Consider the following 15,637-nt stretch of genomic DNA (forward strand, 5'->3'; position numbering starts at 1 on the left):
TCTGCAACCATGTTTTTCTTGCTCTTAAAAAACCCAGGACCAACCAGTGTCAAGCCTGTCTGGTTAGGCTGATGGCTTTATTAACAAACTTGCCCATTGATCTTCCAAAGGATCAAACGTAGCAGCTCTCTGAAAGGGCTCAGGAATTCATCTGTGCTCGAAGAGTGAAGGGTCACAGGTGGGAAAGTGTCTCATCTTGGTGTAAGTTATCACAGTTTGAAGATTAAAAAAAGAGAACCCCAAACAAGCTAAGGCACCCCTCTCACGGAAGGGAATTACCAACACAGCAGATTTGCCCTGGCTCATCCCATCTACTTTAGGCACAAAAGTGACGTGCTTCAGTTGGGACTGTAGCAGTCCTATGCACTTGGAAGTCACTCGAGAGGGACAAGCCCTTCTGCAGGAGATGCATACACTGAGCCCTCAAGAGCCAAAGTAAGACCATGCCAGATGCTCTGCACTAATGTGCCCACACTGGAAAGTCACTTTTAGGTGTGGGGAGTCACTGTGGGTGCAGACTTAGCACACCATAAATTCACACTGCAACTCAGCTGGCCGGACTATGGCTCACTCACTAACCATCCAAATCCTCTCTGGCCCATGCAGGGACGAGGAATATTCCTGCTGCGTGCACGATACCTGCCCTGGACATAAGTAGTAGAGAGCATCTGAGCAGCCGTTAGTGCTGAAGGCAGAGAAGAGAGAAGTTTGGTTTGGGAAGTAAAAGTGGGGTCGCAGGGCAGCAAGATAGGGGATGCAAGGTTTGGGGAAACACATCAGAGGATACGGCTGCTGGCCATGTGAAAAATGAGGCAGTAAACCCATTCTTGTCCTGCTAGTCCTGGGAAGACAAGTCCCGAACAACTCCTGCCCCTAGCCACCACACTTGCAGAAGTAACATTGCCAGGATGGTCTCCAACAAGGGAGAGAGATCAGCAACTATTTTCAAGGAGTGGAGTTTCAGTAGCATTATCAGCAACTGCCAGAAAAAGTCTGAGAAGGGGCTGTTAGTAAGGACATCTTTTCACAGGAAAAAAAATCACCAAAACTTCCCTGTTATTTCTTTAAAGATTAAATAAAAGATGCTGAAGTTCCTGTAAGACCCTCAGCAGTGCAAGCGTACCTTACTGCCAATGATCGAGCGAACTTCATCATCTGGCGAGGTGGGGGTCCCAGATATATCTGGGTTGCTGTTGCTGAGGCTCCGGGAGCGGTTCAAGTTAAGGCTTGCGGGCCGGACAGCAGATCGAGCCATGGTGGCATAATGAACTGATCCCCCCAAGCCACCGGGACCTACGGTGGGGTACGAAAGAACATCCTGTTAGACCACCAGTCAGAGCCTTGATCCCCTCCTGCTTTACACCAGCCTGATGCAGCAAACCCTTTGGATAACCCAGCAGGTCTGGCCCGTAAGGAAATCTTCCCTGTGCCTTCCCCCGCCTGGTCCTCCGAGGCCAGCAGCAGGGAGAAAGGGATGGGATTAAAAAGCTGGTTTATCCCCTGATCTGCGGGAAGCAGGAAGCTCCCTGTGGATTTCGGCAGCCCATGTGAGGTATGTCTTTAGCTAAAGGGATATTTTCCAGACCTCAGACTCGAAAACCACTGAAAGACTGGGCACAGTTTTAAGTACACAACCTTCCCAACACCTCTCAGAGGTTTCCCACTCCATGCACCAAGCAAGTGCTGTGCACAACAGTCCTTCCAAAGCCCAGCTTTCTGTGGCCTCATTCACACCATCTCTTCCCCCATGCAGATATATCCCTTGTTCTCAGCAGGGGTGGAATTAATTTGCTTCCCTCCTGTACCAGACATGTGTTTTCAAGTATTTCACACTCCTTTGCTAGTGTTTCAACTTTTACTGGAACTGGATAACAAAAGTACTAGTGAAGAAGACTGGGAAATACAACAGGCCAAGAGTTTACCACATCTGTCTAACTTGCTACAGAAAACAAACCTAAAACCACAGTATTTTGCCATAATTTAGGCTCACGGTCTTTCAGCGGTGACACTTAATTTAACATCATCAAATAGTTCAACCTCTGACATGGCTAACTGTAATTAAACTCATCTTGTAAATGGCTACACTGGATCCCCAGAGAAAGTTAATAACAGGGCTTGGCAGGGAACCAGCCATGCAGTTGGAACTCAAGAGCACCTGCCAGCAAGCAATTTCTGCTTGCTTTTAACAAACTGTGACTGAAATAAAATGGAAAAAAAAAAGAGCTACCTGGTGATGGCGAGTTGGGATAGGTATTTGGTAGGCGAAAAACATAATAAATATAGGAAGCAAGAAGGCTGTTTCTGCCATGCTGGTCCTGGTTTCCATCCAAGTTCTTGTGAAGTCTGTTTATGATTGATGCCATCGCTTCAAAAGATGCTTGGCCCAGGTTAACTGAAAGTAAGTGAGGAGTTTGTTTTAGACTGCGGCAGTACCCATGAGGAAATCCTAAATGTGCATTTTGTCCACCTTCTAAAGGACAAATGGTGAAGCTTGTTGGAGTATAGCAAGCATTTCTCATGAAAAACTGAACCTGGTGTTTGAACTAGGTCTAATAAACAGCTTGACAGGAAGACAGGTGCTGCAGTGATAAGCTTCCACTTTTACCAATAACAAATTTAATGAATTTATGCCTGATTTCTGGAATCAGCCCAACTTTGGTCATGAACTGCAATGGTAACAAGATCAAGCCCTTGTTTAATTGATGGATAATATCCTTTGGATATTTATCATACTTTTCTCAGTTAATTATTTCCTCCATTAGCCAAAATATAAACTGTATCAAAGAGAACAATTTCATTCTGTTCTAGCAAAAAATCTGTTCTAAAAATGAGCACAGAAATCTACACACAGAGACACGTAGATATACTAAACAAATTAGGGGTGAAGCAGACAGCAGCTGGAGATTGTAAATCTTAGTTTTTTAAAAACTGGACACTAATGTCCTCAACGCTGCATACAGACAAACTAAACCAATACGGAACACTTAAAGAGTGAAAGACCTTGAAAATATAAAATAAAAAGTCAAGCAAAATTCTTCCCCAGAAAGATAACCTTTCTAAAATAAATGATTGCTATTTTCAAAGCAGTCTTAGATACCTGCATTCCATCATGTCCAAACTCAAGTTTCCTACAAAAAATCCCAACTGTTATTTTAAATACTAAGGATCTAATCCTGACTTCCACTTGAGATATTTCGTACTGCCAGAGCATAGCCCACGACAGGGAGCAAAAGGAGGGATTATTCATGCTGACAGTACCAGATCCACAACAGCTACAGGAACATACAGCATCTCTATCTTCTTATCTTACCTACTTCAAGGTTTTCCAAGGTGATTAGTAAGGCTGAAATTCTTAGTTTCTGAATGTCAGTATGGAGACACCTTAACAGGCTCCAGTGCTAAGAAAATACTGAGCATCCAACTCATGAAAGTCAGGCCCCTTTCTGGTGTCTCAACTTGGACACCAAATTACTAGTCATTCTTGGAAACCTTTGTATTAAATATTGCTCCTGTGTATATCACCACTGATCTGGGTGCCAGCATGTTTTATTTGGAAGATACATGGTATATTAGTGGCACTAAAATAAAGCATAAAAGTGGACTTTTTTATTTCTACATAAATATGATAAAATTGGAAGTGTCATACTTTCAGCTATGTAATTCTCTATAAAACTTAAATAGAATACCTATTTGGCCTGCAATGACAGGAGGTCTTACTACCAGAAGAATCAGTTTGTCAAGCAGGAGATGAAGAAATCGCACTACCGGCTCCAGTTGAGAGGAACTTAAAGCTGAAATGCTGCTCTTCAGTTCATTTTCCAAGTTGTTTTCCATAATTCTCATGTCTCCTATTCGCACAGGGAACATATGCTCATCCAGAGCATGGACAAGTGCAAAGAACTTGTCAAGATAAGGGTCCTACAAAGAAGCAAAAAAATCCAATAATCAGCAAGAAGCTCCAAAAGTAACTCTGCTCTCTATGGATTTGTACCTCACGGTTGGATTCTCTCCCTCATTCTTCTATCTGACTACTTAATCTCACAAAATTAGCAGAAAATCAACATCTTTGAGAGTTCTGACCATATGTCTAATTCAACTGAAACCACTTCAGAGGTTGTCAGGGCAAAACTAGAGGACCCACAGACTGTGTATTCTTAGAAAAAGAGACAAAAATGCAATAAAATCATGTTACTATTTAAAGCACTAATAGAATACACAAAACCCCATCAAAATTACATACTAGAAATTAATAGAAGTTGAAATGATTAGTCAAATGATTGTCATCTTTCTTTTCCGATCAAAGACAGACAGATGAGAAATACATGGAGAAACAAAAGAGGCAGAGGGGAAAAGGAAAAACAAGAAAACATCATATGCCTGGACTGTACGTTAGATCTGTTGTATTAAATGCAACAGCCTGAGGTCTGAAAACACTGTTGGCCATTCACCTCCTGTAAATAAAGGCCAAACTGCTCATATTTTTAAGCAGATCTTCTCAAATGTACTCACAGCAGAATGTGGAATAACAAGTCTGCTGGCTCAGAACTGAAAATGAGATTGTAATTTCACTACAAGTAATTATTACACTCTTCGCAGTATCAACTTTGACAGTGTTTCAACTGTCAAAAGACTATCAAACTCTTTTAATTACAATGGCTGCTCTCAACATTTACCTGAGTGTGGAGGGATGATACAGCTACAACTTCTACATTGAAAACCCCTTTGTGGTTATCCACCCACTTCATCCCAGGGAGTGGAACCTGCAGGTTAACAGGAAGGTGAGTGAGGATGTGACAGAAAGCAGAGCTGAGGCACTTCTAATTACAATTGCCATTTTTTTTCATTTTATTGTCAGATCACACACACGTGCCCACACACAAACACACACATCTGTCTAAACTTAACAGTATTTAAGAAATAAATAACCTATGAGTTAAAAATACACACGCACACATACATGTGCACATACATTCTCTCACTTTTTAACAGAAGTATTCTCCTGCTGATTTTCAGCATGAATAACAACTCACCTCTGGAGAAAGCACTGAATAAGCCTGTGGTGGTTTTTCCAGTGAAACAGGTAGACAGAACTGACCAGTCTTTAACCGTCCATTTTGAAGCATCGGTATCCACTTTAAGGAGAAGGAATTAACAAAAGAAAAAACAAAACCATACACTACTTAAGGGTTTCTTGAACTTTGCAGGCTTGACTGTCAAATTCTCAAATTCTACAATGGCATATGAGTTGACAGTGATGCTAAACAAATTGCAAACAAATGCATTATGAATGCGTCCTGTGCTGAAAAACATAAAGACTGAAAGACACTCACGGTGTATCCAACTGGAGTCTCCAGGGGAGTGTTTTGTTTTTGTTGGCAACTGACGTGGTAGAAAGTAAAAAGCAGGTGGTGGTGATCGGTTAAAGTGGCTGGCAGCTTAATCTTGATTTCCTCGTGAAAATCAGGCGATCTGTGCAGAGACCAGACCCTCAACTGAGTCATCAATACAAACAGGATGGTTTACTAGCTCATGCTCGAGACCGAATCCTTTGAGCTAAAGTATCTGGAGGGAAGGAAGCCTATGGACTGTCCCAAGGGATTAAAGCTTCATTTTCTGATCACCAAGAACTGGATTAACTTCCAGTATGCATTTACAGCCCACAAAAAATGAAAGTGGCAGCCCCCTCCTCACACAAGCACTCTGAACTGCTCCCCACGAGCAATGAACTCTTGTCTCAAGGTGGAGACTGCCACAACCCCCAACCTGCAGGACAGGATTCTCTCCCTGGTGCGTCTCTCCCCAGTACAGCTACAAAGACAATCGACGTGTTAAGGCCAGATTCAGTGCTCCTTACCCCAGCTGCAATCAAATTATTTTCAATACCAAGTACTTCCAATTTGTAACTAAAGCCTAAAAGGCTCCAGCAAACAAAGCACATGCTAACATGGGTTTATAACGTAAATCTTCATGACTACTAACTTGAAGCTTGTACTCACAGCATCTGCTGAGTTTGGCTACGTGCTCAGGATCACAGCCCCTGCCAAACGCTCTTGATCTGTACCAGAGCAAACAAAGACTCCGACTCCTAGTCATTGCAAAACTCTAGCGACAGCATCAACTGCCATTGCAGTTGCTGTGCGTGCTATGCAGATAGTCATTGTTAAATAATTAACACTAAGACAGGGTCACTGGTGAGTTACTGCACTTTTACACTGGTAAGACTTCCTTTGGGTGCAATCATACTATCCACACGGGGCCATGCCCTTTCACAAGCTGCCACATGTTTTACCTGTTGTGATACACTACAGCTGTGTATGCTTCTTTGGAAAATTCAGGGCAGCTAGATTTGCCAAAGATGACCTGCAAAAAAAGAAAAAAACCCCACAGAAATCCCCCTATAAAACTGTGCCAAGAATGTGTTCCATAATCTTGCAGAGACATTTACAGCTCCATTCACAAGCCTGTGCAGCTGCGTACAGTTACATCCGCTTGTTACGTGCCCCTTCACTTATATGCAACGTTTTACTCAGTCACTGAAGAGTTCACAGGTTTAATAATCCCAGTTAGACATGCACACAGATATGGCTGAAGAACTGATGAATGTAACCACCCCTACCCAAAGCCAATGAGAGACTTTCTCGTGCTATTCTTCATCTGCAGAACAGCAAAAATCAGGAAGATCATGAATTTGAAAGAAATCAGGGAAAGAAAGGAAGAAATCAAGACAGAAAGAAATTGAGAAAGAAACTGAAAAAGCAAGAAAGCAAGCAAGAAAGAACAAACGAAATCAAGAAAGAAAGGACATCAGGAGAATCAGGCTAACAGAACTCAGATAAGGCAAACTAAGGAAAACGGAGAAAATTATTGAGTAAGTAAGAACAAATAATCCCTACAGGGATTTTCCTCGCAGTACCTCAAATCGCACTACAGGAAAGGGCAGTTTCACACAGGCTGTACAAGAACAGCCTTGAGGAAGGTACCTCACACCTAGATCTTCACCAGGTGCTGGTCACTTCTGGCCCTGAACACAAGTATAACTTTCACCTTGACTTTTTTTGGTTCGGAAGCAAAGATGCTATTCCAAACACAGAGTGTCCACTGCAAACACCTCAGGTTAAAATACTAGCTACTCTATTGCTACTTTGCAAACTATACAAATGCACTCTTTGTTCTGAAATATTATAATTATATATTCCCCTGAACCTGATATTCTGAAATCTGTTTCAGTGAGGTTTTCTTTAACATCGGGATTTTACGACTGCATTGTAGACTCTGCCGTATCAGCATGCAGCATTCGCACAAAGCACAAAGCGCTTCCCTCACCGGCATGGCATTGCTTGGGTCCTCTCCATACATGAACTGGACTTTTACAGTGATGTTCCTGGCAGATCCTTGGCGGTTGGCGAAGTTAAGGCTCTGAGGATAGACATAAAGAAGATTCCTGCAAGAGACAAAGGCATCAAGTGAGCATCTCCATGTGAGAATGAGAGGCTTCGCACCTTTATTAATGCTATTATTTAAAACTCTATGGAAACACTCAGAGAGTCAAAGTGAAAGGTTTGACATTTTCCATTAGCTAGATAGTCTTCTCTTCAACATAACTCCACACCCACATAAGCAATTTGATAATGACTCCTTATTCTAGACATCAAAAATCATAATTTTTTTAAACTGCCGTCATGTTTTGAAATAGTTCCCATTTATAAGGTACTTGAAAAATACATCTGAAAATTTAGTAGTGATTCTACAATCTAAGAAGTTCAAGTGGAAAGAAAACACATGAGTAGAAAAGCACCGAGAAGTGTCTATTTGTTCAATGCAGAGTGGCTGGTTTCCGTCAAATACCTTCCTCGTTGTGACCTGTCCTTTTTTTTCTTTTCTTTCTTTCTTTTGTTAAAAATCTCCTTACATCATGATGATTTCAGGTTACATCCCTCCTCTGAAAAAGGATTAAACTAAATGGGCATCTGTGGCTTCAGCAGATACGCAATCTTTGCAATGACTCAAATGGAACGGTGTCTTCAATTCCACGCCTGAGCACCACACTTTGGGAAGGATGGGAATCAACTAAAAGTCCCAGCTGAGAAGCAAGAATAGCCAGGAGCTCTGGAGAACAGTGGGGATGGACAGGCTGAACCAGGAGTGTTTAGTTTGGAGGGAACAGCTGGGGCCACAGGTAATGACAACACACCCAGGTATCTAAAGAACTGCTGCAAAGACCGAAGTAATAAAGCGATCATCACATCCACAGGGAATATGACAGGAGGTAATGGGCTGAAATTGCAGCACAGGAGATTTAGGTTAGATACGAGGGAAAACGTTCTGACTCAAAGGCTAGTTAGGCAGTAGAACAAATTGCCCGGGGAAGGCGTGAAATCTCCATTTTCTGTTAGCTTTTGAGGACAGGTGAGGCAGACACTCGTCCAGATGCGTTTACAGCAAACAACCTTCACAGGGCAGAGGACGCATTTTGGAGGCTCCTTCCAGGTTCATTTCTCCAAGTCTACAATTACTTCAAACACAACAGTGACAAGATGCAAAATTCTGCAATATTTTCCATCCTCCTGGCCCTGCTGAGTCCCTGCCAACAAAGTGCAAGCTGGATTCACACATCGTTAGCAAAACTGTCCACTACAAGCCCTCGCCTGCTGTATAAGCAAGCAATTTATACCACAGAAAGTCCCTTGCATGCTCCTATAAAGACAAAAAAGACAGCAGCCCCTGAACCATTCCACTCAACATACTCAATTATTCAAACGTAATATACCTTCTTCTGCCCCCCAAAAAGTAAAAGTGTATGAATTATCATACACCTTTAAAAAGCCAGCCTGGAAATACCCTATCCATCTCCCACACAGCCCTGCCTACCAGACTGCCATCGGTCCCCCTCGGACACCCCGGCTCCCACGGCTCCAAGAAAAGGGACCGAGGGGGATGCTCATCACAGGCAGCCCGACGGTTAGGTGAGAGCTTCGCGTTGCTGCCTTGCATCTGCTAGGGATAAAAGACCGGCACGTTGCATTTTGCCCAAATGCCGATGCAACCAATTCTGTAACAAGCCCTGGCTTGTAAGGCAGGAGGTAAAAGAGGTTCCCTTCCCTTCTGTCCCCCCTCCGGGAACTATTCAGTGAATACGAACACAATTTGTAAGTAGTTTCCAACTGTTCCTTGTCCCTGAGAGGCAAGAGACAACAGATGGGCACAGAAAACCGCAGTGATGAGCACAGCAGGGCAACATTTTAAGCATAATAAAGCAGCCACTACGGAACGCTGGCAACAGTAGACTGAACAGAAAAAGATCCTTTTTTTGATTGTCAGGAGAGCAGTGATTTGGTCACTCAGTGAAGGTACCTGTGCTGCCTTTCTAGATGCCATGGGTATCCAAAACACCTGCACTGGGCTAGCAGGGGGTCACTCTCCTGAAGGAGCAGATGGAAACAGGGTGGGCTGCTCCAGGCTGCCTGAAATTGCACTAGATGTCAACATTTCGGCAAATGAATCCCACCTGAGGACTTGGCTCTTGGCAACTCCATTTGCTCCCCGATAGCCATGTGTACTCCCATCTATACAGACACAGGCTAATGCTGGTCCTAAGGAATTCTCTAGGAGCCTCTGAAGAAGAAGGTACCTTCTCAAGGTCAGCACGTATATAGAGCAGCCCAGCTGTATAGCTCCTGAAGGCTACACGGGGCAGCATTATCAAGCCAGGCTCTTTTTCACCCCTCCAGGCAGAGGAATATGCTTAGCTGGCACATGGGAATTTTCTTCCCTTTCAAGTCCTTCATGGTGAATTAAGTTTTTGAATCCCATCCCCATTGGTCACTTTGCCTAATCAACGGTCTCTTACTATATCAGAGGGGGCCTGTGCCGGTTTTGTGGCTCTACTAAATTACTTTGTTCTGGCATGAATACATTTGCTCCTTGATGTTCTTTTTAAAATGAAAATGGATATGAAAATTTACTCTAAAATGTACATTGCTCATAAAACTTTTATTAAGTATTATTAGTGCTTAAGAGAAGGATTTAATGTATTTGTGAAGCCAGGCTACAGGATCCCTATATTAAAGGCAGTCTTATGCTTAGGCCTGATTTATGCCGAATAGCAGAGATGAGCCTAAACCAAGCTTGCAGTTCTACTACCACCTCTTCTGCTGGGGCTTGGCCTGCTGGGAGCACAGGAGACATTTCACCAATTCGATGCCGCTCTAGAAAGAGGGTGCTAGAGACCTACAAGCAGACATTACAGCCGACGGCACATGTCAGGCAGGGCTTTAGCTGCATTCGTAACAACAATGTACAGGTTGCTCCTCCGTCCGCTGCCTCTCGAGCCCTTGCCATGTGAAAGGCTCAGAGGACAGATATCCTGCGTTTCATTAGGAAGAAGCTCTCGTTGCTTAGGGGAGTTCAGACACATGGATCCCCCTGTAAGACGGGGAGAGTTGGACGCTTGCTTCTGTTCAGGCAGCTTCTCTCCCGAGGGCTTCCTATTACAGACATCATCTTTTTGGTGAGAATTTACATATGGAGAGGGGGAAAAAATGCCCTGCTCGCAGGTCAGAATGTGACCCCAAATGAAAAATCCTATTTTACCTTAGCCTACAAAGATGAAAGCCACAGATCTTCCTGTCTGCCATCAGCACAGTTACAGGAGCCACAGAAAGAGACTGACGGCTGAAAAACCGATAGGAACATTCCGAATCTCTTCAAGGAACTGATGCTTCTGTCTAACAGTCACCCCAGGAGGCTGACTTCACAGTTTCTCCCTCGTTACCCTCTTTCCTTTGATTCATTATATCTCAAGTTCTCATCTTATTATTCGTGTGCACAAATACCAGGACTCAGTAGACTCCGTACGCCACCAGAGGTGTAGCCACCATCCTCTGAAAAAAGTGAAACAAGAATTCTGTGCGAAGTGATGGTAGAAGCTGCCTCACTGCAGGGGTGAGAGGATAGGCATCGAAGTTGCTGGGCTTTTAAAGGCAAAGTAAGTGGCATGGCACTGAATACAGTAAATCAAGTGAGGACAGCCCCAACCCTGTATTATACGCAAAGAGTGGGAAGCAAGAGGAAAGAGCAACTTTCTGGTGGGTCAGACATTGTGGAGAGGTCTCATATCACAGTGTTCAATTCTCTATAGAAGGGATTGACCATGAAAATAACACTGCAACACCAACAACGATGCTAAACATACACTGATTAAACAAAAGGACCACTAGTCCTTTTGCTTCCAGGTAACAGCTACTTCTTGATGATACTATTCACAGATTTCTATCAATAAAAGTTTCAGCCAGAAGCTGGAGCTTTTATTACAATGCTATGCAAAATGTATGAAAAGCTCACCTCAAACAGATCTCAAAACTAATTTTATCTCCATAAAATGAACTGCTAAAGCGCAAAGGCTTCCCAAGCCATGGAAATAATGGCACCAGGCACTCCTCTAAATATTTATATAATATGATTACAGTCATTTTGCAAAATCCTTCATAAAGGTATTAAAACATTAAGAGCTGGTTCTAACTCTTAGCGGGAATGTCTAACTATTATGAAAATTTCCCTTTTCAGTAAAACCTGGAGACCTTTTTCTTTGCTTTATTCCTACTATAAAAATCATTTAAAGCCCATTTAATAAGGGTCACCCAGGTGCGTGAAAGATCTTCAGGATCATGTTTGTTATACACATCTTGACTGGGCTAACAGCTCTCAGAGGCAGGATTCCCCCTTAGGGTTTCTACAGCCCCCAAACCTTATGATTTAATCATACCAGAAGATTTTCTCTCCTCTGCTTTCCTGTGTCCTGCTTTTCTTACGGACTTTGTGACTGTTGTGACATCTAAGGGTGATAGTTTGCAGTGAGCTTATCACTGCTTGACTTTATCGGCACTGGCATTAATATGGAAACATGCCTGGCAGCCACTCGTGGTTTTTTTTAATATTTGACATCGGAGCATTTTGACTGCCTTTCCCATTTGGAAAACAAACCTTTCTAAAGGGTAGTGTCATGCCTGAGCAGCATCCCGGCACAAGCAAGCTCCCGTAGCTTGCCGAGTTACCACGCGTCGGCTGAGCTGCAACTGCAGCACAGGAACAGGCACAGCGACAGGCAGGAACTTCTCAAGCTGCAGAAACCTCGTAAAATGTCTGTTATTGCTATTTTTTTTGAGTAAATTCCTATGTTTTTCTGAAGATCAGGCCAAGAATAAAGATCTTTGGGGGTGATGGAGCTTGGGAGAATTCAAAACTAAAACAAAACTGAGAAAGACTTCTGGTGACTGAGAAATAGCTAAAACAACAGAAAATGATTCATTTGAAACCCTTTAAAACCAAAGTCACTCAAGTACTTTGAAATGGATGGCAGAAAGTCTATACTTTTTTTTTTTTTCTTGATTTCACAACCAGTTCTTTAAGTTTTGCAGTCCAAAAATCCCTGTGTCAGATGCCAGAGGCTGGACTTCGTTCCCTATTACAGAGCGGTGTCAGGCCCAGGTAAAAACCATGCCTAAATTTCATCTACGCAAGTGAAACTCCAATAGTTTCCCTCCAGAAAATACAAATCCTTCAGAAGCACATGCTTATCGCACTCTGTTAAACACTGGAACTGTTTAATAGGGTTATCAGGTATTACGTGTCTTGGTCTACCATTCAAAGCAAAAACTATCAAACATTTCAGAGTTAAAGTGTTAAGAACCCTTACAACTTCCCCCAAAGATACAACAGAAGTGCTGTAAGTGCTGTCCAGATCCTGCACATGCTTTTTTTTTTCTTAAGTCATTTGAACAGCTCTTCATACATTTCCGTTGATATTACCAAATAAAAAAATGCTGCAGGAATGATGACTCAATGCAAACCTCTAGGCTGATGATCACTGTCCCATGAATAACCCTGATTGTGCTAACACTTTTTCTACCAGATTTTTAGTAGGGTTGAGTAAATACTGATTTGATGAGTTTGTTTAGAAACTAATCTGAAAAAGTGCAGATTTTAATAGGGCATGATAGCCCTCCACTGAACAGCTTCTCATAGACTAGCACCTTCCTCATAGACGTCTCTTGTGAAAGCAATCAACCTTGTCAAAGCCAGATCTCTGGAATAAAGCCCTATGCCATGCAGATCAGAGAATTAATCAAGATAAACACTCATTATCACAATGAAAATAATTATTATCATTGGAGCCCTACTTACGAGACTTTTACATGTGGAGTTAAAATACAGTTCCAATAAAAAGGCAGAAGCAGAAAGATTAAACAGTGTTTCATTTTAGCAAAAGTCCCTGTTCAATTCTGCGTCTCTACATAGACTGAGCTTCCCATCTGCATCAGTAGAATATTTTTACTTTGCTCCGACCGACGACACACCTACCCAGCCCAACTTCAATACCTCTGAGAAGTGCCTGCTTTAGGAATACAGCAGACTCCCCACTGGCCGAAGCCAATGTAATACCTATCCGTTGAATAAGCAGCACCAATCGTAACAACCTGAATCTAAACTCCCAACGCAGAACAACCCATCCAAGTACATGTATAACTTTCAACCTGCAAGAAGCTCCGGTGCAGCCACCAGTGGTCCTGGGTTGTGGACTGCTGTATCTCTGAGCATCAAAGAAACAAACGCAGAGTCATAGAATCATAGATTCATACAATCAGACTGGTTTGGGTTGGAAAGGACCTCGAAGCCCATCCAGCTCCAACCCCCTGCCATAGGCAACTAGCCCAGGTTGCCCAAAGCCCTTCAACACTGCCAGGGAGCCAGGGGCAGCCACAGCTTCTCTGGGCAACCTGTGCCAGGGCCTCAGCACCCTCACAGGGAACGATTTCTGCCTCACATCTCCATCTCCCCTCCTGCAGCTTCAGGCCGTTCCCCTTGGCCTGTCACTCCCTGCCCTTGGCACCAGCCCCTCTCCAGCTTTCCTGGAGCCCCTGCAGGGACTGGAAGGGGCTCTAAGGTCTCCCCGCAGCCTTCTCTTCTCCAGGCTGAACAACCCCAACTCTCTCAGCCTGGCTCCATAGCAGAGGTGCTCCAGCCCTTGGATCATCTCCATGGCCTCCTCTGGACTCACTCCAACAGCTCCATGTCCTTCTTGTCCTGAGGACCCCCGAGCTGGACGCAGCACTGCAGGGGGGGTCTCACCAGAGCAGAGTAGAGGGGCAGAATCCCCTCCCTTGACCTGCCAGTCATGCTGCATTTGTTGCAGCCCAGGACACGGTTGGCTTTCTGGGCTGCAAGCACACATTGCTGGGCCATGTTGAGCTTCTTGTCCACCAGCACCCCCAAGTCCTTCTCCTCAGTCCCAACTCCCTCTCATTTCTCTGCTCAAAACAACTTTGCTTCCACTGCTCACCTACAGCTCTGTGAGTGGCATGAGCACTGTGACGCAGCAAGAAGTCTTAGTAGTTTGCTCACCCCTTGGCTGCCTGTTTACATCCTGAATGTGTTCAACCAGTCTCCAAGGAGTGACTTGTGCTACTTTAGAAACGAAGAGGACATCATATTTTCATCAATACACCAAATATTCAGTGCAAAATAAACTGTCAGCAAGCGAATGGACGTACAGGAGCTATAATGAATGGCCCATAACCCAATTCCTCACTTGTCTATAGCCTTCCAGGCTCAAATGAGTAATTAAACAAATAACTCTTCTCCATGATGTGTTACATCTGCCAACAGTGAGCCAATACAGCCCTGTCTCAGCTGGCCAGGCCCAGCTAACTGTTGCTTTACAAGGGTTGTCAGCAGAGAACCAGACAGGCATTTAATTGGTAAAAGCCATTCTTTCTGCAATCTTCCACATGCACATTTCCAGTGAGCACTGCGGTATCTGCATGGGCCTGCACTATCTCAGGTCTCTCCGCAGCTCTTCAGTCAATCCTGAAAGGCAAAAGGATTCTCCAGCTAATGCAGCTGAAGAGTCTGTTAACAACAAGCTGCAATTCCAATGAAGCAAAGGCTGCTCTGATCCTTGGCAGCACTACACGCCAGAGCCCAGAGCTGTCCTTGCCCTCCTGTTCCCCAACTCTTTGCATAATGCAACCAGAGCTGAGAGTTCAGGCCAAAATCCTCAAAATTCTCAGTGTTCAGGGATTTTTAAATCATGACTTTGCTTCTTTGCTCAAGTGTTTTAAAAGTATGCTTGAGAGACAATTCCTGACTGGTCACAGCCCTTTATGATGCTGTGAATTCACACATATCAGTGGATGAGCATGAAGACCTTCAAGACTGTCTGCTGCAGCTGGAAACCTTGCAAGACCAGAAATTACTGGGTTGTTTTTTATGGGACAGAACTGCACTTTTGAGTTATGAAAATGCTGCGCTGCTTCCTGGGATGGAATACTGATTATTTTTTGTATTTAAAGATAATTTGTACATTTGCTTCCACTCTATACCAGCAGATTCTCTGTGAATGAATCCCCATTCTCCCCAGTGCCAGGCCTGATGATCTACATGTTCCTGCTGTTTTTCTATACTTTGCGCAGATACTGCAGTAAGCCTGATCCAAACCATACTGGTACAAAATATTCCTCACCAATTAACTGAAGAGCTAAAATACTTTCACGTTATTTAATTATGGGTGGGGAGGGTACCTGCACATTATCAACCCTTCATCACAGAGGAAGTTCAACGTATGAGATAACTTCATTTTAAA

The 15,637-nt window shown here is 43.6% G+C and overlaps 1 protein-coding gene across 14 annotated transcripts in view; it reads right to left on the minus strand.

Annotated features, from left to right (window-relative positions):
- Positions 1-15,637, minus strand: part of DOCK7 (dedicator of cytokinesis 7) — a 108,489-nt gene that overhangs the window by 40,313 nt on the left and 52,539 nt on the right. For 13 of the 14 annotated variants that reach the window (XM_054832975.1, XM_054832973.1, XM_054832972.1 and 10 more), the window contains exons 15-22: positions 7,324-7,441; positions 6,290-6,360; positions 5,331-5,469; positions 5,031-5,132; positions 4,674-4,760; positions 3,687-3,918; positions 2,228-2,392; positions 1,124-1,293 (exon numbers count right to left, since the gene is read on the minus strand). In XM_054832975.1, the coding sequence (XP_054688950.1) occupies positions 1,124-1,293; positions 2,228-2,392; positions 3,687-3,918; positions 4,674-4,760; positions 5,031-5,132; positions 5,331-5,469; positions 6,290-6,360; positions 7,324-7,441 (1,084 nt within the window). Of the gene's footprint in view, positions 1-1,123; positions 1,294-2,227; positions 2,393-3,686; positions 3,919-4,673; positions 4,761-5,030; positions 5,133-5,330; positions 5,470-6,289; positions 6,361-7,323; positions 7,442-15,637 lie in introns of those variants that run through there. The other variant, XR_008577986.1, reaches the window with a different exon arrangement.

The sequence above is a fragment of the Grus americana genome, chromosome 8 (genome assembly GCF_028858705.1).
Source record: "Grus americana isolate bGruAme1 chromosome 8, bGruAme1.mat, whole genome shotgun sequence".
Classification (NCBI taxonomy): domain Eukaryota; kingdom Metazoa; phylum Chordata; class Aves; order Gruiformes; family Gruidae; genus Grus; species Grus americana.